General features: G+C 37.9%; 2 protein-coding genes across 2 annotated transcripts in view; one reads left to right on the forward strand and one right to left on the reverse strand.

Moving 5' to 3' along the window:
• Positions 1-233: 233 nt before the first annotated feature.
• LOC112560219 (phosphatidate cytidylyltransferase, photoreceptor-specific-like) lies at positions 234-12,778 on the reverse strand. The gene is made up of 11 exons (XM_025231893.1): positions 12,639-12,778; positions 11,140-11,294; positions 10,787-10,883; positions 10,167-10,343; positions 8,881-9,000; positions 8,466-8,548; positions 8,058-8,214; positions 7,674-7,826; positions 7,262-7,393; positions 5,645-5,748; positions 234-5,376 (listed from the first exon to the last, which is right to left on the reverse strand). The coding sequence occupies exons 1-11, from the start codon at positions 12,702-12,704 to the stop codon at positions 5,247-5,249; spliced, it is 1,374 nt and encodes a 457-aa protein (XP_025087678.1). The 5' UTR covers positions 12,705-12,778; the 3' UTR covers positions 234-5,246.
• Positions 12,779-12,819: 41 nt separating this feature from the next.
• LOC112560239 (calcium uniporter protein, mitochondrial-like) overlaps positions 12,820-23,676 on the forward strand; it is a 51,926-nt gene continuing 41,069 nt past the window's right edge. Inside the window, exons 1-3 of the mRNA XM_025231933.1 lie at positions 12,820-12,950; positions 15,637-15,715; positions 16,239-16,409. Of these exons, the coding sequence (XP_025087718.1) occupies positions 12,855-12,950; positions 15,637-15,715; positions 16,239-16,409 (346 nt within the window). The 5' untranslated portion in view covers positions 12,820-12,854. The remainder of the gene's footprint in view (positions 12,951-15,636; positions 15,716-16,238; positions 16,410-23,676) is intronic.

Consider the following 23,676-nt stretch of genomic DNA (forward strand, 5'->3'; position numbering starts at 1 on the left):
ATGAAGGGAATGGTTCTTTGTACAGATCGAAGTGGCTCAATGTAAATGCAAAAATTAGCAAGTGCGCCAGATTATGTCTCATTCCCCCACAACACGCACAATGAGTGAAAAGACCAGTTAGGTGAGAGAACGAGAGTAAGGGTGGAAATAGGTCGTGATCGAGGGACCTCTTCTCAATTATACTTAGTATCTTATGCAGGCTTGAAAAGGTGTAAAACTACATAACACTTGAAGATTTTAATAACCACTTTATTAACAACACATTGATCCATATTTTATGTTTTAAACTGTACAGCTAAAAACACCTCAAAAAGAAAAAAGTCAACATAAACGTACAAACATAAAATGAACAGTCATTAATAAATAAAAGTTGCTTCACCTCAAATATGTGCAAACACAAAGATCAAGTTTTAAAAAAAAAGTGTCAACAATTTTATATTTTCGCATAACAAACGACGCTCTCTTATATATACCTGAGAATTGCAAACATCCAGAGACTGTAATGAGACTGAAGCTCAAAAAAGCTTAAAGAAATCATGAACATGCACACACATATACCACTTGATGATAACAAATAGTAACCTTTTAACAATAATTTAAAAGGTAGTATAGTCTGATCACGGAGTGTCTAAGTAGACTGCTGTCTGTCTGCCGAGACCAACTTGCTAGTCTCGGCGAGCCAAAACGTGGCTAAACCGGAAGCTTTGTATACACCAGCCTCGATCGTTTTAGTAGTTAACAGGAAGCAGTACAGTAATACAAGTTCGTGGTCTGAACAAAGCTATAATCATAAATTAAAAGAAGTCCCTGTACATCTGAACAACGGAAATAAACCGTACCCAAATGAGTATCTCAAAAATCAAAAGTCTATTTGTGATAATACTGTTCCAAAATTTTTGCTTGAAATTTTGTCTTGCTCTAAAGTAGGATTCATTTTTTTCATATACAGTAAAATGGTGTTTAATGTGCCATCATTCCTAGAAAGCATGATAATATATAAACATAATTTTTTAAGCTATGAAATTTATTACATGCATGTTCTTGATATGTTAGATGCAAAACTAGTAGTTTTTGTGCCTGTCAACACATAATGTTTAATATCCTTTGGCAAATCTAGTCAATGAAAAAATAAAAAGTAGTGGTGATGAATGGATAAAAGATTTTTAAAATTTCTAAGATTTCTTACATGTTTAACAATTTATTAATCATACATTCTATAATGATAGGTTTTTTAAAACACTTTTTTCCATTTTACAACTCATCAGTTAATAAAATTATTATCCATTAAAATGAGAGTGTAAGAAGTGATGTTTAACCAATGAAGGGGTGGGTGTAAAATGTGTTAGCAAATTAAAGGTGTGTGGACTTATGGGAAGAAGTCAAAGTGAACAGAAATATGTTAATCTCGGAGCTATCTTTCGTTTATACAGTTTGATTATAATTGTTCCATGGAGTATTGAGTCACCATGGCTAAGAATAATTTAACAGGTTAAAGACACAATACTGAAGTCTTCCAATGAGCATGACATATTTAACTAGATAATGCAAGCAATAACAAAAAAAATCCATACGCAGAAATTCTGTGAAGACATTTCCTTGTTACTGTTTAATAGTGAATGTTTAAAAACTACAGCGATACACAATTGAAAGTTGAGATGAAGTCTTTATGCCTCAGAAACAACCTTTTGAAGATCAATGACAGAAGTAACAAGTTATTGTGTTCACCTCTTGGCATTTTTTTTTTAAATGGGTTGGTTTTGCCTGCATCAAGATTATAACTCTTGAAGTGGTAACCAGTACCCCATGAATAGAAAAATGTCCAGAGAATGACATCCTGCAGTACATAAATAACCCTGATTCACACAGTCTCTGGCTCTCCAGTGAGATGAAAAACTATAGTCATCGTAAAGTTTTCTTTCTGTGCACAGGTGAGAAGGTCAATGTTTGAAGGCGTAAAACTTTGAAATAGGTGTTCTCTTCTTAGATTTTTCAAATATCTTGTAAAAACTGAAATCAAGTATCTTTTTCTCACGTAACAAAAAAGCCAACTTTCTTTATTTTGTTTTTTTATTTTAAAGTTTTTGCTAAGTCTTATCAGATGATACAGCTTCACAACCTAATGATATTGGCAGCTGTATACGACACTTCTAAAAATTAAAACACTAAACATCAGGCAACATTAGAAATCTCAAATTCGATGTGAATGCACTTTGCACATCTGTCAAGATCTACATATATTCTCTGCCCCAAAGGCTCTACTCAGACGACACACATCAATTGGCACAAATACATACAGTAAAAATATGCAAAATTACCCAGACTGTAAGAAATATACAATTACACATTAGTGGTTATTTTTTATACAAATGAAACAATTTGCATCTGAGAGTGCATATTAACTAATTTAATTATTCTGTGCATGTTTAGTTTGCCTATTGGTTAACTGATATTGGTTTGTATGTAATGGTTGTAAAGAAAAATATACTCACATCTTTCATCAGTAGATCAAAGTTTACAGCAAACCATCCTCACCCACCCCGTCAAAGAAAAAGCCCTGCTGCATCAGGTCCACTTTGCTGGACAATGTTGCATCTCCAAGAAGTTACCTGTTCTGGGACTTTAACACTACTGTTTTTATTTTCCTGGTCCTAAGATCGCCTTCCCTTTTAATGGCCATTTATTTGCCATTCCTGTCTTCAGTATTGATGCCTTCAAGTTTGTGAAACAAAAATTATAGGTTAAAGAAGCAATCAAAAAATGTCAATAATGAAAAGCTGTTTATATTAAGGAGCTAGTGATGTAAAAAAAATTTTGTCCTAATGATCGAGAAAAATTCAGGGTAAGATGCTAACTCCCCAAATCTGGGTAAATACCCTCTGTATGTTCTCATCACATGTAATATGTACTACATACACACCTTTCACAACTTTTACACACACATTAGTCTGAATTAAATGGATGGTGAACAATGACCAGATGTTTGCTGGACAATGTTGCATCGCCGAGAATCAGTAATTACATGGACATACATGGAGGACAACTTTCTGGCAAGCAAACTATGCCACTGGGCATTTCCAATATTTCTTTCCCTCTATTCTATCAGCTTTTAAGTGTTCTTAAAATGTGGTGTCTTTAGAAAAACGTACATTGTAAAAAGTTTTTACTTTTATACTCTTGCCAGTTTAAATCAGTTTTTGATCCAAGAATGATCAGCAAGAGAACCACTATATGCCCCTGCTACTATTCACAACAAGGATTCCTAAAGATGTTTTTTCTAGGTTATTAGATCCTTCTCTTCTAGTTTTTTTATGCAACATGTAAGCTAGAGTCCAAGTCTGTCAATTAAGAATCTTTGCAATTATGGCTAAAACTTCTTTTTTTTATAACACAAACAGATCTTAAAGACAGCAAGACAACAGCCAACTTAGTAACATTTCATCTTAAAATATTGAGAGAAAAAAAATTCATCATCATATTCTTCATTTCTTTTTTTAACATAACGTGCATGGAAGAACAACAATGTGCAACATAATGAAATACGAACACACAAAAAAATCCTGTTTTAAAAATTCCTTTTTTTCCAAGTATACATTATGCACCAATAAATACATTCATATTAAACATATCTTACCAAGACTGCTGAAAAACAAGTAGAAACACACCAAATAGCTATAAGGACCGAGGACCCACTTTAGTTATTTGAAACAATATCAAGTACATTCAACTTTTCACAAATATTTTGCTCAAGGTTTTAAGTAAGCAAAAACAGAGGCAATTAGTATAGAATTTAAAAATGCAAATTAATTGCAACATTTCATATCTTTCCAGAAAAAGGAAGTCATGCATATGCACTCCAGGTTTAAGTGTGCACTTGTTGGCTGCACTGATTCACCATCATTGGGATAACTAAGGATATTCTTACTGAAAAGATAAGAACTCTGCTTGAACAAACTTATTTCATATATATCTATACAGTCACACACGCACAAAAAAAAAAATGGTACAAGGGGCAGTCAAATGAAACATAGTGGATGCTGGGCTCTTTGAGGGAGGGAAGTGAGGAGCACACACATTGCCGGCTAGCTTAGTGGTCATTTTGTGCTAATTGCTTCTGTCTGGTCCAACAAGTATCCTCACCTCACTGTCGCATTGAATCTATTATTTTCTTCCGGAAGGTAAAGGATCAACCTTTAACGAGTGAAGCTGGGCAAGGAAAAATCTCGACAGATGAATGTTGTCTACCTTTAGGATAATTACGCTTTTAGAAAGGTGATCACTTGACTAAAACAATTTTTGAGTTAACTACAGTCTAGAAAGATTTAAACCACTGGAGCAGATTTCAAAACAAAAAAAAGAAACTGCTCTAAAATGACACAGTTAGGTGTAATTTTAAGACTGAGTTCCAGCATAAGAGCCACTGAGAAGATAAAATTCACGAACAGTTAATGATCAACTATAAATAAGGAAATGCACATAAACATAAATGATGATTTATAGCACAAAGTGTCATTTTGTAGTGGACAATTTACAGATCATGAGATTAACATTTAGAATATAAAATTTAAATTTTTTTCTAAATGTTTCATACTGCTCCTAAGGAGCGATGTAATTGTTCAAATTAAAAAAAAAAAAAAAAGGGAACTGCTGGGGTTGTCAATCAAATCATTCCTCTCTCAATCCAGTCTTCAAAACAGTTTCTACACATTTACATATACAAATATCTCAATGATATCAGTGTATTATCTCAGTTCACTATCACATCAAGATCCTCACATATAATGAAAATAATGCATATTTAAAGTTGTGTCTATAAATGAAAGCTCTGTTCACACACTCTTTCCTTTCTCTTAAGCTCATGAGCTTTGGACTCATAAAGATAACAATATTCTTTAAGTTAGAACTCAGACACATTCTTCAACATCTGCCAATGGCAAGCTGCAATACCTTTTCAAACAAATATTTATATCTGAAGGAAGCTATTATATCTGCCTCAAACAAATATTTATATCTGTAAGAAATGATTGCTGCTGGCTGCTTCTTGAAAAAGCTATTACTGATATCAGCACGTCTTCTTCAGCTACACAAGAACTTTGTTTAGTCTTCTCACGTGCAAACATCAAAAAATTTGAAATGGATCAAACAGCATCCTAAGTAAAACAGTGTGACAGGCAGGCAAAACTGCTAGTTGGTGCAAAGATAGAGTTCATCAAAGCTGTAAATAGGAGGAGAGTGGCATACTGGAATTATCATGTGCTTGTAGAGTTGGGCAGCAAGCCTCTGGTCACAAGCCTGTCATGAAGAAGGTTGAAAAGAACTAGCTGGTCTTCTGCCTGGAGAGTCAGGATGTTCTGCAGCAGCTTCTGAGGGTCAGGAACTCTGAAGTGAAAAAATAAACCACTTCTAAAACTTGTCCAAGAGAAAGAACAATTTTATTGATGAGTAGGTGTGATTTATTTTTCCAGTAACAGGGACAAACTATAAAGTTAGTCAAGTCTCCGTTCTATTCTGATTAGCTTTTAGAAGGTGCAGAAAGATTATAAGAATATTGTAATTAAATTTATGTTTTTCACTTGAACGGTTTTCAGTCAAACTTCTGAAGTATTCGAGCAACTGAACATGGGAGAGAATAGACTTTGATTCAAACCTGATGAAACTTGAGTGGTAAACATGCACAAAGGTGGCCATTAGGAACTGGCAATCAAAGCGATCCATGATTCCACCATGGCCTGGGATTGTGTCTCCAAAGTCCTGTCCAAGAAGAGAAATGCATGTCTGGCTTTTCAGAGACATTCTGCACCTAACCCTAGGAGCAGCAAAATAAACAAACAAACAAAATAAAGACTTCTACCCAGGCCTGATGAGAGTGGGGGACAGTGTGTGTGGGGGTCTGGTGTACCTGGGCCCGCAGTTGTGAAAAGAGCCTAGCCTTGGTCAGTGAATTTTTCTCCTTCTTGAAAAGTTGATGGAACATTCCTCCCTCTGTGGATTTTTTCCTATGGTATACTACAAGTTTGATCTTTTACCGTCCTTTTTCCTCATTTACTAACAACTCATGTGTAAACAACTCTATGTTCACATAGTGATGTAGGTCCTTGTGCACTTGTCCTAATGTTTGCAGTTTGTATGTTACTGAATGAAATGTAGATATTGACGAATTGTAAACATATTATATACTGGGAAAATACTTCACAATTACAATTACAAGGGGCCCGGAGAGGTCATCTGCCCTGGGGATGGGCTCGCTCTCAGCGGCCCTGCTTCTACCTATTAGATTTTTTCTATAATTGGAACTGTGGTGTGGATTGGATCACTTATTGCCTGAATTACATTTTTTCAAATGAACTGTGCTTGCTGGGAGCAACTTCTCTTTTTATCCCAGATGAAATTTTATATAACTTCTATAGTGCTCTCTTAATCATGTTCATGTTTTGCCGTGCATTGTGTGTGCATATTTCTATGTATGCGTGTTCATAAAGGTGCATTTGATGCCTGTCCTAAGAGGTGTGCTCACGCGCCTGTATGGAAGGCACTATATAAATATGATTCTTATTGTTAAGTCTTGTATCAAGAACAGTTTTTATTCTAAAATGTTCTAATAAACAAGATGGTGTACCATTTCATCTATTCTTTTCCTTGTGAAAGAACTGACAAAATGATGAGACAGCATCTCCAACAATCTACTTTCCCAATCTAAACACCTTGAAGTGTTAAATAATGGGTCAAATAAGATATATAAATCTTCAAACATTTTACTATAGTTCATTAGATTCAGAAATCTTTTTACCATCTTCACTTTCTGTCATCTTAGCAGTTGTACAGTTGAAACCTAGCTCTAACCTCTGAAACACTGCTGTAACTTCAGTCAACTCCTCTTTATAGTTGTCTGGTTTAATCACCTATCCCTAATCTCTGGCATGCAACTGTATCTTTAGTCAACTTCTCCTCCCTAATTTTTAAGAACTAATCACCAATGTCTGTTCATTTCAAAATCAGATGCTGTGTCAAGCCAAAGAACCAAGGATTTTGTAAGTCTTTAGATTCCATCATGAAACTTAATTTTTCCAACATACCATAAAAATTCAAGATTTACTTTTAATCTTTAGATTCAGATGTTCTAATTTAGGACTATTTAATCCATGATTTATTAAGTGCATTCAATTCCTCAAGGCTTTTTCATAAACTATTTTTTTTCAGTTAATTATTATATTCTGCTAATAATGAAAATTGTTCTTGCATAGGGCTTCATAGAAAAAAAACTTACCTTAATTTTGAATGCCCGCTTGAAGCCACTGGCAAAAAAGCCACCAAAAGGTCCAATAACAGAGGCAAAAATGGACATGGAAATGGAATGAAGAACAAATGGGTACATTTTCAGAGTGCCAGGAAATCCAAACTAAAATAAAAACAGAAAGAATATTTACTGTAGATTAAACAATTCTTTAAAAAAAATACACACACACTATCACCCCCATGCACCCACACATAAACAGCCTTTTTATAAAGCTGTCTTTCATCTTTTGTTTCGCATAATCAAATCTGTCAACAGCAGTAACAACTTAAATATTTTGTGCAACCAGACACAGCTTCCTACCAATCTATAAAGTATAATGGCTTCCTTCAAGGTAATAATTTTAACACAACAGTTATATCCATAACCTCATGTGTCAACTCACCAACAGTAAAATGGTTCGGACAGTCTCTGGCCAGTTGTACTCTGTGAGGACAAAGGCTGGGGAACGCTCACATTCCATAGATATATGGTCCTTTTCCTCATCATAACGCACCGGGCAGACAAAGTAGTCATACTGTACCAAACCGTAAGACAACTGGAAAGGGAAGAAAAAATATACAAGTCAATCGACAGGCAAATTGCAAAAAAAAAAATGACAAGCAGTAAAACATCAGCATTAAAAAGTCTGTTTCAGCAACATCATAAGATATAAGTGAAGGAACGAGGTCATATAAGGTGACTGCCCACAGAGCAGCATTATCATATGTGAGGCTTTCTAACATTCTTGCAATTTCACAAAGATAAACTTTACAAAAATATAGCTTACAATTAAGCCAAATATAATGGTGGAGATTGCCCCTCCAATGAATCCTTCCCATGTTTTTTTGGGAGACAGTTTGATGAGTGGTGTTTTACCAAAGAAGAAGCCAAACATATATGCCATGATGTCATTGCATATGATCATGGAAACTGGAACCAGCACCCTGCAATAAAACACACTGCACTAAAAGAGCAAATAAAGGATATTTAATATTATCATATGTATTTAATACATCACATTTATTTTTGAATTTCAAATTATTTTCAAGATGAAAAAGACATATATTATAGCTGGCAGAACTTACTGAAGAAAGGATCATAGCTAATGAGGTCCAAAGTCAACATGCACGAGGTGTATTAAATTTTTAATTGCGCTTATGCTTTATCGTGATAATGAATTATTCCAATGACCCACCATATGAAGCCCTCAAGAACATTCTGCACAATTAGATGAGACTGTGTTACAATAAGCAGGAGGGTGACATGAGTCCAGCCAAACTGAAACAAAATATTTTACTCTGATTTATTCTGCACTACCTGTTAGTTATCTTTCTGAGCTGTTAAAGTCACAAAATTTATACCAATCTTATGGTGACATGTACTATCAGTTATTATTCTTTTAATTTTATGTTGTACTTATACAAATGACTTTTGTTCGCGTGCATATGCATGTCTGCATAAAAGGGAGAGAAAAAAAAGCATTAATAAAAGCTAGTACTCAGTGTGATAAAAATAATCTGTAAACATTTACTTGAAAAAAGAACTATAACAAAATGATCTTTAATCTTGTGTGTATAAAGCATCCATGCCCACCCATATATGTCAATTACCAAAGTAAACTGCTTGAGGTAATGCTTCTTCACCAGACTGAACACAAAGCCAACAAATCCAGCCACATACAAAGAGAAGGAGATGAACCTGTGGTAGGTAGCAAATGGCCGCAAGACATCCTGCAGAAGAGAGACTTATCTAAGGCAATATACTTTATCAGCAAAATCACTTAGACCCACATCAACATACACTTGATATGTACATGCATGCACTCCCACATGCACTCAAATGCAAGAACACCAAGCTTCAAAAGTCACTTTTTGTCTGAAATACTAATACAATTTGCGCAAAATTATAGTCATCACCTGGGCAATCAACATGTCAAAATTAAATGATCAAATCATGAGCTTTTCAGCTAACATACAATGCTTCTGAAAATCAAGGCAGTTCCTTACTAAGTTACATACTGTTGCAAAGCTATTGAAAAGCTGATAACACTTTAACTTTATTTAGCCATTAACATGACATCATATAAGGAATGTGAATGGAAGAAAGGGAAATGGATAGCCATGGAGTTAGAGTATCTGTAGCCTAGGCTAGAGGTGCATGCACCTTGCCTGTTTCAGTACATGTTTGACACAGCATACTTTCCCCCCAGTCAACCCAGATGGCTCGAAAAAAAGTGAAGTCTTTAACACCTCACTCCTCACCGACTGAAAAGTCTTGGACTGTCACTTGTATTTTAAACTTGATTATTGCTGTGCAAACTTTTCCATTCTTGTCCCATTTATTGTCTGCCCTTTTAAAGTTTGATTACAGATGTAACAATGGGTTACAGGTAAAGATCATAGCTATTTGGCTAATTTCTATCTTTCTTTTTTCTAGAGAGAGGATAATTATTTCTTCAAAACTTTCAGCAGATGACAAAAACTATTAATACATTGCCTAGACCTAGATAAAAATAATTATAAAATGACAACAAGAATACTGACAGAATAGAAGTTTGGACTGCTAATCAACTGAGAGGGGAAAAAACCCTTTATACAGGAAAATAAGCAATGTTTTATCATGACCAATCTTGTGTTTTGATATAATTTATAGAAATCTTCTTTTCTGCATCAGTCTGAAATGTATAAGTATAGCAGACAAGAATTTATTAATGGCAAATGTATATAGGTGATGAAGCAGCCATATTTAACCAAACCCTCTCAAAACAAAATAACTAAGATCTAGTATTGTATTAAGGTGAACAAATCAAACTTCAGGCATGAAATACCTGCTTGTTTTTCAAATGACAAAATCAGATATGTTTAATAAGAATTACAAGCTATTTTTAAAACCTTACCGTGCGAGACAAAAGGAGACCAAAATACTCGATCATGCTCTCCCCAAAGAAAAAGAAGTTAGATGCAAATAGGAAGTACCAGCTTAGCACCCTGAACCATGGTAAGTTGTAGGATCGATAGACAATGCAGCCAATTGTAATTATCTCATGGAAGCATTTAATTTGTAGAGCAAAAACCTGAAAAAAAATTGTTAAATAGATAAAATAAAAAGGCAAGTTTCTTTCAAGTGCATGCAGAGCACACAAACTGTTTTCATCAACCACTGTGTGTGAACAAGACAGTCATAAAGTCTGTGGTTTATGATGATGATGATGTCTATTGTAATGCGCAGGTATCCATTCAGAAGAATGCTCATTGCGCAGCAAAAAAAACAACAAAAAAATAAAAAAGAAGAAAAAGATAAAGTGAACAAATATATAAAACACCAGAAAAGTAAAAAATAAAGACAGAAGTGTTGCTCGGTTGTTTAAGTCTGTCTTAAATAAACAGATGGGTCTTGAGTCTAGACAAGATATAGTAATAATAAAGAGAAATATCAGACTTCCTCCCTTCAACTAACTGACCTAATAAGCAAAGGAATATGAAGCAAGAAAAGACAATGTCAAAAATTTATACTTACAACAGTGACAAGTGCCAGGGGGCCAAGATAAATAATAAAAGCGAAGCCAAATATCATCACCCATGTGAAGATGCCTCGAATTATCCAGTTTCGCCATCTGAGATAATATGAAAAATTTTATTTTAAAGTAATGAATACTTTAGCGATTTGCTTTTATTTTATATTGTTACAAACCAAACCAAGTAAGCTTTCATTCAAAATTTAATTCCATTCGGGATGCATAGCTATATTTTCTTTCTTTTGTCACAGTTTCCCTGCATCAATATCATGAAAATGTACTAGCACCATAAACAACCTTCTTGTGAAAATTTCATAAATATGTGAAAAAAAATACCAAGGAGCTATAATCCTACCGCGGATTGATATCCTTAAGTGCACTGTCAAGTACTTCTGTAGTTTTATCGGAACTCTGTGGCAGTTGGTCCCCAGCTGCTTCCAGATTAGGCTGACCTATAATATCATCTTCTTCACTTTCTGATGCCTGTCCTGCTGAAGCTGCCGCTGTTTTCTGCAAATAACAGTTAATATGAAAGTTATATTTTTGCCTAGAAGCTAGCATGGTCAACTGTAAGAATGAAAAAATCTGCCACTGATCTGCCACTTGTTACACAAGTACAATCAGGATGTCATTTGGTACATGCAGAAGCAGCAAGACAAGATTATGGACTTCTATGCAAATCAGATTAACATGGCCAATTAACAATGCTATCTGCAGAAGGTAAGGCTATTGATATACCATATTAATATGGACTTCATTTATTAGATTAAGATATGTATGAGCCAAGTAAAAGGAACACCTAATTTATTTCCTAGCAAGTAATTAGTGAAAGCAACTCTGGAAAGCAAACATTCTTACTCAATCTGAAACCTTCAAGCTGAGGATACAACTCTTCCCACAGTGCTAAATGTTACACACGTGACTTGTTTTTTTTTTTTTGTTGATTTCCCCATATGACTTGGAGGGCATGGATATCAGTTAATTTTCATACCCGGGGACAAACTGCCTCCCAAGGGAGTTCACATAGGAAAATAGGGAAGGTAAGTTAAACTAGCAATATCAAGATATGGCTTTCTTTCAGTAATGCCACAAGTTCCATTATGTTTATTGATTACACTTAGCTATATTTACAACAAAATGTGTTTGAATGAATTTTGTTCTTTTACTGTCCTAACTATGGCTTTCTTACGATGTGGCCTTGATTAAACAAACTTAATTGTGTGACATCTGCACAAATCAGAGACTATCTGGGGTACAACACCAACAAGAATAGAGTAAATGTATGCAACTTATTTTAAGCTTGTTTAGAAATAGGTTACTCTGATAAACACGGCTGAAAATTTATGAGACCGACTGTAACGTGTATCATAATCGAAATTAGTTTTTCACAATAACAAGTTACTCTGTGATTTTGTTTCATTCTTCACCATTATGAACCATACCTTAAATTTTACACGAACTCTTAGCATGCTGATAATTAAACAGCATCTATATGATATTTAATTATCAGCCTTTGCCTTCTTCTGTTACTGTTAACCATATCCACTGTATGTGTACCAGTTTGACAATTGTATAGTTATTAGTATACAATGACCATTTCCGGTCCAGTAGTGCAACCGGTACATCTTTATTCCCGCTAATGATCCCACATAACTGTATTTAGCGTAATTTTCTAAAACACGGGAATCTTTTTGCTGGTAGCCTTATATTCTTCTGAAATAATAATATTCTTGAGCACTTGAAATGTTGCTGAGTTTAGACGTACATCCTACATGTACTCGAGAGATTCTGGATGAACTGCCGATGACCGATGCAAATTGTTTATGCAAATGTAATATGGTAATAAAAAGTTACCAGCTCATCTGCCGGTGGTGATCCGGACGCATGCGTTCTCCTGTGGCGAACAGGAACTTCATTCATTTCGTCGCCAGACAAATAGGGGTGCTAGATTAAGTGGGACAAAGCTAGAGTAGATACAAAGTCCCCAGTCGCAGGCAGCAGTGCTTACAGAACATGATCTCGTGATCTCGCTGTTGCGCGTTCCCAACGAGATTTGCCAGTGCAAGTGTCATGGCTGTGTCTCCGCTCAGGATCTTGATACGGAGGACTTTTCTGCATGGAAGTTTCGTCAGGAAAAGATACCGCTGTTTATCGGAAAGATTGCAAGTAAGTCAGAATCTGTTTTCACACTGTCTTGTATGTTTTCTCTGCATGTTATTCAGTTTTCCTTCACTTAAAGAAGTTCGCGTTACCGAATGTTATGTACTCGATAGCGCACTTGTGCAGCCGGTATCGCTTCGTCAGGTGAGAACTCTGTTCTCCGCTCGCCTCTCACAGTTTCGACACGAAAACTGTTCCAGTTTTGAGGAGGTCAGTGTCGGTCGAGATGCGGGATTTCATACTCCCCTCGCTGCTATGTAGGAGTAAACTTTTAAAAATTGTTAATTTCATTCTTTGAGGTAGTTGAATGGTAACGTTGGTTCAATAGCTGGTCGCACCAGTCACCGCGGTATCGTAGTGTATGCCGTCCGTGCATATCTGTATAGCTTGTTGGCGTTTTGACTAGCCTAGAAAGTTTTGGGCGTGGGCGTGGCGTGTTTGTGGTCGCAAGGCGTGACCCCAAACCCGCACTGTTGGTGAGCTAGCAGATACCACACCTTGGCACTTTTTCCTGATAATGAAAAAAAAACAAAACAACCAAGTATTATTGTAGCGAAGTAAAGGAATATGGACGAAGACTATGGTGACGGCAGATGTACAAAAAAAGAGGCCTATAAATTTGGAATTTAATAATAATAATAAATTTATTGAAAAAGTGCATGATTTATTTTTAAAAGAAAGCAAATACTATCTACCACTAACCCAAGAAGTGAGAGAGAGAATACACACAGAACAAAAGGATAGCAGAAGCGGCATTTATCAAGAAGTGAACAGTCACAAACATTTGATCAAAGTCAACTTGCAGTTGTGGATTAATAAAGTTGTTGTAAGTAGTGTAGCCATATTAGAGTCCCTTTTAACTGTGTATGAAAGAAGGTAGAGAGTTAGAAGCCAACTTTTAGATAAAGGGGTTCTGGAGTGGTTTTTAAAGGTAGTTGTTTTTTCTTTTCAAAAGACATCTTTATTATCAGGCCTCTGGCCTATGTCCAAAGACTAAATGTTATAGAACTTCATTTCATCTTTGGAAATAGGCCATATAATAGAAGAGAAGGCAGCAAAGATGACCGCTGTATTGGCCTTTTCATTGCCTTACAGACAGTAGTTATTGTTATATGTTCTTAATTTATTTCCCACATTCTGAGAAGTTACAACAGCAAGTGACAGTTTGTTAGAGCCCTCGGACAAAATCTGAGGCAACAGAAGTGTCATCGTTAACTAAGACAGCCATCGGGGAATCTGTTCAAGGACTAACGAGTCAAAAGTTTCAGTTTACTTCATTGTCAGTGTAGGTACTGCAATATTATTTGTTCATAATCCTGGTTCTAATGCCTTCCACAGTGTAAGTTTGGAGAGATTATTTCTTACAAAACAAATGATGTTTGAAAACGCAAGCAAAATTATTTGGTAGAGAGTAGTTTAAAGATTGAAAAGAAATTGCAGCTTTATTGGGTCTAGATTGATTGTAAGGCTTAGTGCATATCACTGGTAGCAGACAAAGTTGTGGTCTGCAGCATATAAATTTTATTTGATCAAAAGGAATAAAAACGCTCTTTTTACTATAACCTTATTACTTCTAAAACACTTTCTTTTCTTTGTGTAATCTTGTTATTAATTGTTTTAATTTTAAATAAAAAAACCAAGGTATGATGATTGTACAGCTGATCTAGTAATGAAACTATAATAGAATGAAATTTATTGTAGCCACATATTTAATGGACTTTTAATACATCTTGTAAATAAGCCAGAGGTTTGGGCTTGGATACAGTCTTACACTGTTCAAATGCCGAACATTATCAAACACAAAACAGTCTTGTACAAGTATATGAGTGACATCACTGTCTTTCATTTTAATCAGTTACATAGTCTGCAGTGAGTACTCCACAAGCACCAGATTGCTTTTCATTTAAATTCATGGTCATATATTTGTCAGAAAATTGTCCTCCATATACCTTATTGGAAATTGCAAAAGACAAATGTTTTCTCAGGTTTGGAAACATTTGTGAGAAAGAGATATATGACTATAGGGGCTGTGGAGCAAGCTGAGCTAAACCTTACAGTAAAAAGAAAGATTTTTGTTGTATCGACCATTTCAAGTGGAGAAATAGTGGACTTTTTTGGTACAATTAAGAAATAGGTATTACACCTGTAAAAAAACTTTCATTCATAATTTGATCAAAGTTAGGAAGAAAGAAATGAGAGGCTAGGTGTATGGTAAGCTGGTAATGGCAAGCCAGATAGCTGATACTTTCATGTGTTACAATCAGCTAAAAGACTTATAGAATATCATAGCAGATGGCTGAGTGCTAGGTGTTAATTATCAATCAAGTGGCTATTGGCATACTGGGCATGCTACCCTAGGGGAAAAAAAAAGCCCAACCAAACCGGATTATAGAAGAAGAATTTATTTATTGGCCATGTGACACTGCACTCGGAATATGACTTAATGATGGAAGAGACTAAACAAAAGAAAAAATAATCAGGCCTATCCTATGCATATGCACATACATACACATAACCTCTCTTCCTCACTTGCTTTCTCTCCCTTTCTAGACAGGTCAGCATAAATCTTTAACTGACAGGTTTCCTAATCGATGCATTTAGCTGCATACAATAAAAATTGAAGAAGAAAACAGCACATTTTCTCATTTCTGTCCTTTCATTGACTATTTAATTTTCCTCCTACTGTCTGCAGGTTATATGCCAGCCCCTGGCCATACAAGCCTCAGCAAGTCCATGCTACTTCTACTGTACTCAGGTTCTCTTTAGAAATGGTAAGTTTCTTTTGAAAATCTTATGCAATGGCATTAGTTGGCCTGACTTTTCTTTTTCCCATGTCTTTTTCTGATGTTCTTTTTGCACTTTCTCTATAGCAAAAGCCTTAAAGGTCACAGGTGTGTTTCAATACCTTGAGAAGAATAAAGATTTTTAAAGCTGTTCATTAGAATAGTGCACTATTATAAAACTGAAAAAAAAATTGCTTGTCTTCTTCCTCCCAGTATAAGCCTGTATTTATGGCACACTGAAGTCACAACTTATTGCAAGTACACAGTCCTGTTCTCAGCTTGAATAGCTGACTCTGATATAGTCTAATGGTAAAAAATATGTTTTGAATTTATAAAAAGTGAGGCATTGAACAAAAAAGTATCGGTTTCACTGCTATGTAAATAATGGATCAGTCTTAACAATTTTCGTGTTTGTGCCTTTAACTATTTGTGAATATTTCATGAACTCCACGATGGAAAGTAACATAACGCTGATGATGTTCTAACCAGAAATTTTTGTTATTTGCTCAAGATGTTACAGTTCAGTATCGCGATGGTTTGCCTGTTGTGTCCGTGCCTTTGCCCTCAAGACACGAGAGCTGTGAATTTACACTGAAGCCGGTCTCTCACACTGTAGCGGACTTCTTGCAATTTATCACCCAAGAAGATCGTGGCATAGACAGAGTTGCCATCTACAAAGAAGGTAATAAACTTTGAATTGTATTTTGTTGTTGAACTGTGGACAGCGTTATTTAATAAATCAGAAAAGTTACAGACACAAATGGGATGTGGATCTTAAAGAGAATAGCATTTTCATCAGTTGTACCTATAACTAGTAGAATGTTCTGAACTTTGTGAAGTTCTGCACAGGACAGTTTGACTGTAACAATTAAACCCTTTTTAGTTTTCAAGGTGGGGGTGACAGATTAAATTTTAAAGAAATTACATGCTCTGTTAGTCCATCACTGCGTGCAGGTAGTAGAAAATTTGAATGAGTTATAGCATTGAAGGCATCTTGTAATGTTGAGGTAATAAAATTAATTATGCTGCATAATTCTTGATTGTAAGATAACACAGGTTTCATCACACTGACTTTATACAATAAATTATTTTTTAAATAAACGGTAAAGGTTGTCCTGTGACGTTTCTGTCATTGGGGAGTGAGGTGTTGGAGACCACTTTTATCTGGGAATTTTTGGGGAAGTTGGTGCTCCTCTCCCTTGTAGCCTTTCCTTCTCCAACCCTGTAAGAGATCTGGTATCCATTCTACAGCTGTCAGCTGGGGGAAGTAGCCTCAGCCACATGGGTATAAAATCAGCTAGCTAACTTGAACTTCTGCACCCCCGTGCTGGTGCTTTATCACTCAGCATTTAACAGAAGCATAAAATGTTTTTGCCGATGTTTTTCAAAGTGTGGGGATGTTAATGGTTAAAGATAACTGTCTATAAAACTGGGGGAAGCTGTAGAATTGACGTTTCCCTATTAGGCAAGATATATGTAATGCATGTCCTGCATTTTCCAAGTGTTGTGGTAAGTCATGATTAATCCAGTTATTCTAAATTATGCAGTATTAATGCTTAGCATTTGCAAACTTATCTGATGAGTGGCCTTTCTGGTTTCAAAGTTGCCACTCTTTGTTTCTTGCCATTATTTATGCAGAATGCACCGTGGAAGGAAGAATTACTCTTTATCAGTTGGCCTATAGGATAACGGTGGAGAATAAACACTATGTCGACACACAGGACAAAAGTAATGCTCCAGCTGCACAACCATCACCATCCAAGAACTTCCCCCAGTACTAATAAACCTTGTCCTGTTCCATGAGTACACAGACTGGTTCAGCATTAGATGAAAGTCTAATTATAATGTCTGTTTCTTGCAGGCACTCCCTCCCTCTTGTCCTTCATAGGTCTAGTCAATAGGGATTGTCAGCTGATTTGCATTGCTTTCATCCCTAAAACCTGTTCGTCCAGCTAATGAATCCTCAGCAATTTTAGAGTTTACCTACCCCTGTACCGTACAGTGTGTAATGTTTACCTATCGGTTGTTCCTTTGTGCTCACATTTAGCAGCTGTTCTGAAATTGCCAGAAGTAATAATGAAGACTTAATGTATTGATGTACGAGACTCTGTGGGCCCCCCCATTCCAAACCAATAAGGACCGTTTTAATATGGTTCTTTAGTGGGCTTACCAGCAGTAGTCTGATCAATAGTACAGTGTGCTCGTTTAAAAGCGCAGGCACCGTGGAAGACGTCCGCGTTTTGCTTGATGGCAGCTGGCCTTTGTCAGTGCTGGATACTATTCATCGCATGTTTCCATCGATTGACTAAAGTGATATTTGACCTTTTGCGTGAGCTGCAGTGGATCTGATACATTGACCCCCTTTCCGTCCTGTGTAGTGCACTTTATTCCTTTAGCTTTTCATTTTGCAAAGGAATAATTTATTAGTTTTACCGTAACACTGTGGTGCGGCAGTAAGGGTGTGTGTGTGTACGCACCCGCGTGCATGATGGGTGTGTGCATGTCTGTGTGTCCATGTAAAGGCACAACTGTGCGTGAGCGCTAAGTCAAGAATACTAGAGCTCTGGTTGTAAGCTGCTTGGCAACCAGGATACATATGACCACGTGAATGTGTGGTCACGTGCACCCTAGCTAGTTCTCTCTTTTTCTCTCTCACACGCACAGGTACGAAAATAAGCACACGTTCATCCGCCAACGCTCACATATAACGATATGCACAGAGAATGCACGCTTGTTGTCTCGGCTTGCTTATCAAGTGTGATCAACTCGGATGGCTTGAGAGTGCTGGGCGTACGGTCTACACAACGTGTCTAAAGTCTAGCAACATGGTATTTCTTGGCCTTTTTTTGTCTATTCTTCAAACTGCTAACAGCAGCTATTTAAGACATGCATCGTATGCAGTTACTGTTGTGTGCGGAGGCTGGCGATGCTGCATGTATAAAGGTGGAGGGAGGAGCCAGACACTCACGGCGCCCACAGAGTGCTCTTTAAACTCTCTCGAAGCTTTGTGTGGAAAAGAGCCGTCTCGTCACAGTTTGAACATTTATCACTTTTTTTTTTTTTTTTTTTTTTACCGCGATTAACTTTTCCGTTCATGTTTTTCTCATCGTTTGATGAAGCTAAGGGGAATCGAGAACAGGATAGGGGTTACTGGGTACGGAGGAGAATCTCGACACAGCCGTAAGTTATGATACTTAAACGAAAATCTCACTTAGCTTGTAAAACACAACACAAACACGTATGCACGCTCGTGCGCGCGCGTACACACACACAAACAATGTCGGTTATTTATCGACGATGTGCAGGCGCCGTTGCCTTCCGAGCAGTCGTTGGTGTCTATACAGAGGCCAGCGTGAATGGCTTGTTAATGGCGGATGACAGTTTTTATCCGGTCGGAAGGCACCTGTCGGCATAAACAAGGGCGAATTTGTCAGTGCTGTGCTCCAGGCCAATCATTGCTCATTGTATCCGTGAAAACGGCGGAGGTCACGCTGCTCTGACTGGACGCATAGAAACCGGGAACCCTCAAGGCGAGTCTTTTTACATCCACCTCATCTTCCTTCTCTCTGCGTTTGCCATCATTTTCAGCCGAAAGTTTTGACAACCCACAACTCTCAGCACTCTGGCAGTCTCCGGTGACAATGCAATATCCAATCATTGTCAGCAGTCCACAATTAGCACAATATTTTTTTGTTGTTGTTTTTTTCAGAAAGTAAAATTTCAAAAAATGTAACTATGCAGACTTTCTTTCCCCCTTTTACATGCAATAGTTCATTTCCTTGGATGATTGCATTAAAAAAAAAAAGAAGAAAAAACAAACTAAAACGTTCGTGAAAGCAAACAGTTGTAATAAATGTTTGGTACCTGACTAGAGATTAGGGCAGTGGTTCTTAACCTTGTTTGAGGTACCGAACCCACAAGTTTCATATGCACATTCACCGAACCTTCTTTAGTGTCATCACGAATTGCGGGTGTGTCTTCACCTCCCTGGCGGAGGCTCCGCCGAACCCCTGAGACCGACTCACCGAACCCCTAGGGTTCGATCGAACCCCGGTTAAGAACCACTGGATTAGGGTATCAGGACGTCAGGAATGTATCAAACTGCCTGATAGATTTTCTGTTTTCTCAAAAGGACGTTGCCCAAAAGACGCATCCCTTTAGAGACGTAAAATAACCATCGAATGCAGGACCGTGCTATGTATGCTTGCTGTTAAAGCTCTCGTGCGTGTCGCACTGTCCGAGTGCTGGTCAGCTTAGAAAATACACGGTGCAAAATCCAAATTTCCACACTGTTATAGTCACAATGCACGAATCTAAAATATTGAGATGTGAAGAAGCTAAAACAGTGGCTTGACGAGTTTTCACAAATATGTCATAAACATATGGTCTCCATTCTGTAATTGTCTGCAACATGTGTGACATGACACCATGTACATTTATGTCACGGTTTTGTCATCTTATTTTTGAACAGGGATGTTTGCTTACCTGTACCTTGTTTCTCGATAGCAGTAAAGATTTATTTATTCAGAATATGGGGGATAGTATTGTGTACTGTACTCAGCTCGGTCGTTTCAAAAAAAAAAAAAAGAACCGATGCTCTGATGAACCTCAGAGTTTTGCTGTGGCGAAAGTTTGCCGCTGTCTCTCCGCAATATGAATAACAGCCCTAGAGAGGAATCGTTGGACCTCTCTGCAAGAAGATTCTGTTTCCTGCCCCATGGTATCAGATTACATTTATATCTTTATCAACTTTGCTTTAACCAGCATTTCAATCCCAGTCCCCACTTTGATTCCGGCCAATGGATCCAGGCAACCAATGTTTTTTTCATCGCTGCCTGCATGATTGGATGGCTATCTATTCGTCGTAGTCTCAACGCGATAATATACACCCTTATACGAAATAAGAAAAGACAATCTATTTATTTTCTAATGGGGTTATGTCGCTGAAAGTGTTGAGGAAACAGCTTTCTGGTAACAATATATCATTCTCAGTCTAGAAAGGGGATTGAGCTATCCTTATTGCAAGTTCTCGTATGAATTACAACAATCACAGCCACCGGAAATAAGACTCCATTGCATTGAATTTCCACTCTGTCCATTCTAGACAGTCTCAGGAAGAGAGGGTTAAAAAAAAATTGTTGCCTGTCGATGGAACTTTCTTGCTTGGCGAGGTAGTTGTAAAGGCAAGACAGAGGTAGAAGAATTTTTTTCTGAAACCGTTCAAGCGCTGAAGGGAAAGTTCAATACTTCAATTTGTATACGTACACACAATTTGTTTTAGAGATCTGTAAGAGTTCAGAAACCTTTTTTTCTTAATTATTGGGTTGATTTCACTAATAACAAAATACAATTTTCCTAACCGAATAAGCCTTGCTCAGTTCGCGAGATGCAAGATGTATCATCCTTCACAAAGAATTTATTATCGTGGAGCCACAAACGTCCACGACAAATACACCTAATAAAATTATTTCCCTGCCACACTCATTGGCTGTAGCCTTTAGAATGAAAGCATGCCATTTCACATTGCTTCGTTTCATTCGGGTTTATTCTCCTACATTGAACAGATCACATACACAAACGCGGTCGCAGTGTGTCCACAGCTGGCAGGGGATGTCCAGGCTTTTTGGACGGCTTGTTGACAGAAGAGATCATGGAACCAGCGAGCAATCTGGGAGACATACAGAGAAAGTTGCACATGACACGACCTCTCTGAACACAAGCTGACACTAGCTTAAGGTGATCCCATGGGTATTTACCTGGGGTCTTTCTTAGTAAGGCACCCCGCTTTGCGGCAGAATTTTCCGACCGCTAGAAACCTGCTTACGCACGCATAGGGTGAAAAAAAAAGCTTAATTATAACATTAAAGTAGAGATGAGAGTAGAGGGGGATTGTGGCCTGGCGAGAGCTGCCTGGTGTTGACCAACCGGAGACAACAAAGCGTGTGCTTTTGTGCAGTGTTGCCGGAAAGAGCTCGGTAACAGTTGCGCACCAGTCGATCAGGATCAATCGCTCATCCATCGATGGCGCTGGTCCAGAGGCGCTTTGTCTAATCAGACCCGCCGCAGGGAGTCGTGCAGCGAGTGCAGTACCAGACGACACAACCCGCTGAAGGTTGTGGACACCCAACTGGCAAGCACGAAAAGCTCACGAGGAAGGAGAGGAGTAGGGTACCGACTGATGGCAAGGTTTGATGTTGGCATCACGCGGCCGGCATCTGCATGCCAGATCACAGGCTGCCAGTCCATGCATGTAGCGCAAATGGAACTCTCTTCTTAAACGATTTTTTTATTTTTATGATATTATTATCATTAATATTATTATTTTTACGGGCGACCTGCCAACTCGTGCGTAAACTTGACGAGCTGGAAGCTTCTTCAAAGAGTGAGGCATGCATGCTGATGTTGCTGTTTCTCTTCTTACCTTTGTCTCGCTAGCTTAAGAAATAACTTCCATTCCCACCCCCACTCCCTACTCACAAGCACACTCTGATTGCTGTGATCGTGTCCCTCCCATAACGGATCAGAATTCAGATCATGGGCTTTTTTTTTTCTTCGCATGCTCTCCATTCGATAAATCGTAACAGCTGCAGTATTATTATTAAAGGTTTCTCTTGGCCAGCTCTTTCCAAGACCTTTGTATGAAAGGTAAATAGCATAACCTGCTGATGCATGAAATAAATTTACACGTGCGCTCGCTTCTTTTATGAAAAAGAACGGTGTTGAAATGTTACTCGGAGCGGTTAGAACAGACGAAGACGATGGTAAGTCGAAAGGAAACTAAGGTAACATGTGCACTCTTGTCCGCTGTACCCGTGCACTCTGTACCGACATCAAACATACCCGCCCACAGACGCAGACCGTATGATCAGACTATAACGTGCGTAGTCGTTCTCCTGTTTGCACGTGCGTCTTTGACGAGAGTAAGAAGTGCGAGCGATCGGCGTTTCAATAGAGTCTTCTGTGATTTAGACTGCTGACAGCTTAGGTGATTATACCATCGAGAGAATAATAGAAAAGACATTTCAAGAGTTTCGTAAATTTTAAGCAAGTAATTAAGGATACGCCATCGGAATAATTTTCTCCACTTGCAGTTGCCACCAAGCAGCTGTTTGCTGAATGCGATCCGTGACATCCTGTCTGTGATCTCATCCTCTCATGTGCTGTAGAGACAGGCTGGCAGCAATCCTTCTGCCAAACGCCGAGCGAGGAAGCAGCATAACTGGGGGAATTCATCCCAGATGCAGCCATCATTAGCATTCCGTTCATCATCATAGAGCAGCGAGTCCCAGTAACGAAGATGGGTGAAGGTGCGAGGACGAGTCGGATTGAAAGACTGTGCTGTCGTGTATTTCGGTCTGCGGTAGACGTTTGGAAGAACGAACTTTGAACTGGCCAACGCGTGCATTAAGGCATAGGTTGGAGCAAATCACTATAGAAAGATCTGGCCCAAAATAAGTCCAAAATGGTCGCATCTTTTCGGTATAAAGTGCAATAGCACGTGTGAGAGAGAGGTAAACCAACGGTGTAAACCAACTTGCTCTTATGGGCAGTATAATCTCGCCACAAATGTATCATTATTTTGCTGCAGGGACACAACTCATGTCGGTTACTATCAACTCCGAAGATTTGGTTGACAACAAAATTTACTGTTGGAAGAGTTTGCGGGAGAAATCAATCTCGGGACAATGTGTGCTTTGACCTCCCAGGGCAACGCAGAGTTCTATTACTGGCTTGCTGATAAATATCAGGAGAACCATATCTGTCTCGTATAATACGACTTATTCCAGTTTCGTCCCTTGGCCTGTAGATAGACTGGATGGATGCAGCACCAGACCAACTTCGTCAGCGTCCCGCATGAGTGCACCTGTCCGCTCTGTTAGGTTCGCCAGCCTGTTCTTCCTTTAGCGACCTCGGCAACGGTCCCTGGAGGATGGCCTGAGAGTATGAAG

The sequence above is a fragment of the Pomacea canaliculata genome, linkage group LG1 (assembly GCF_003073045.1).
Source record: "Pomacea canaliculata isolate SZHN2017 linkage group LG1, ASM307304v1, whole genome shotgun sequence".
Lineage (NCBI taxonomy): Eukaryota > Metazoa > Mollusca > Gastropoda > Architaenioglossa > Ampullariidae > Pomacea > Pomacea canaliculata.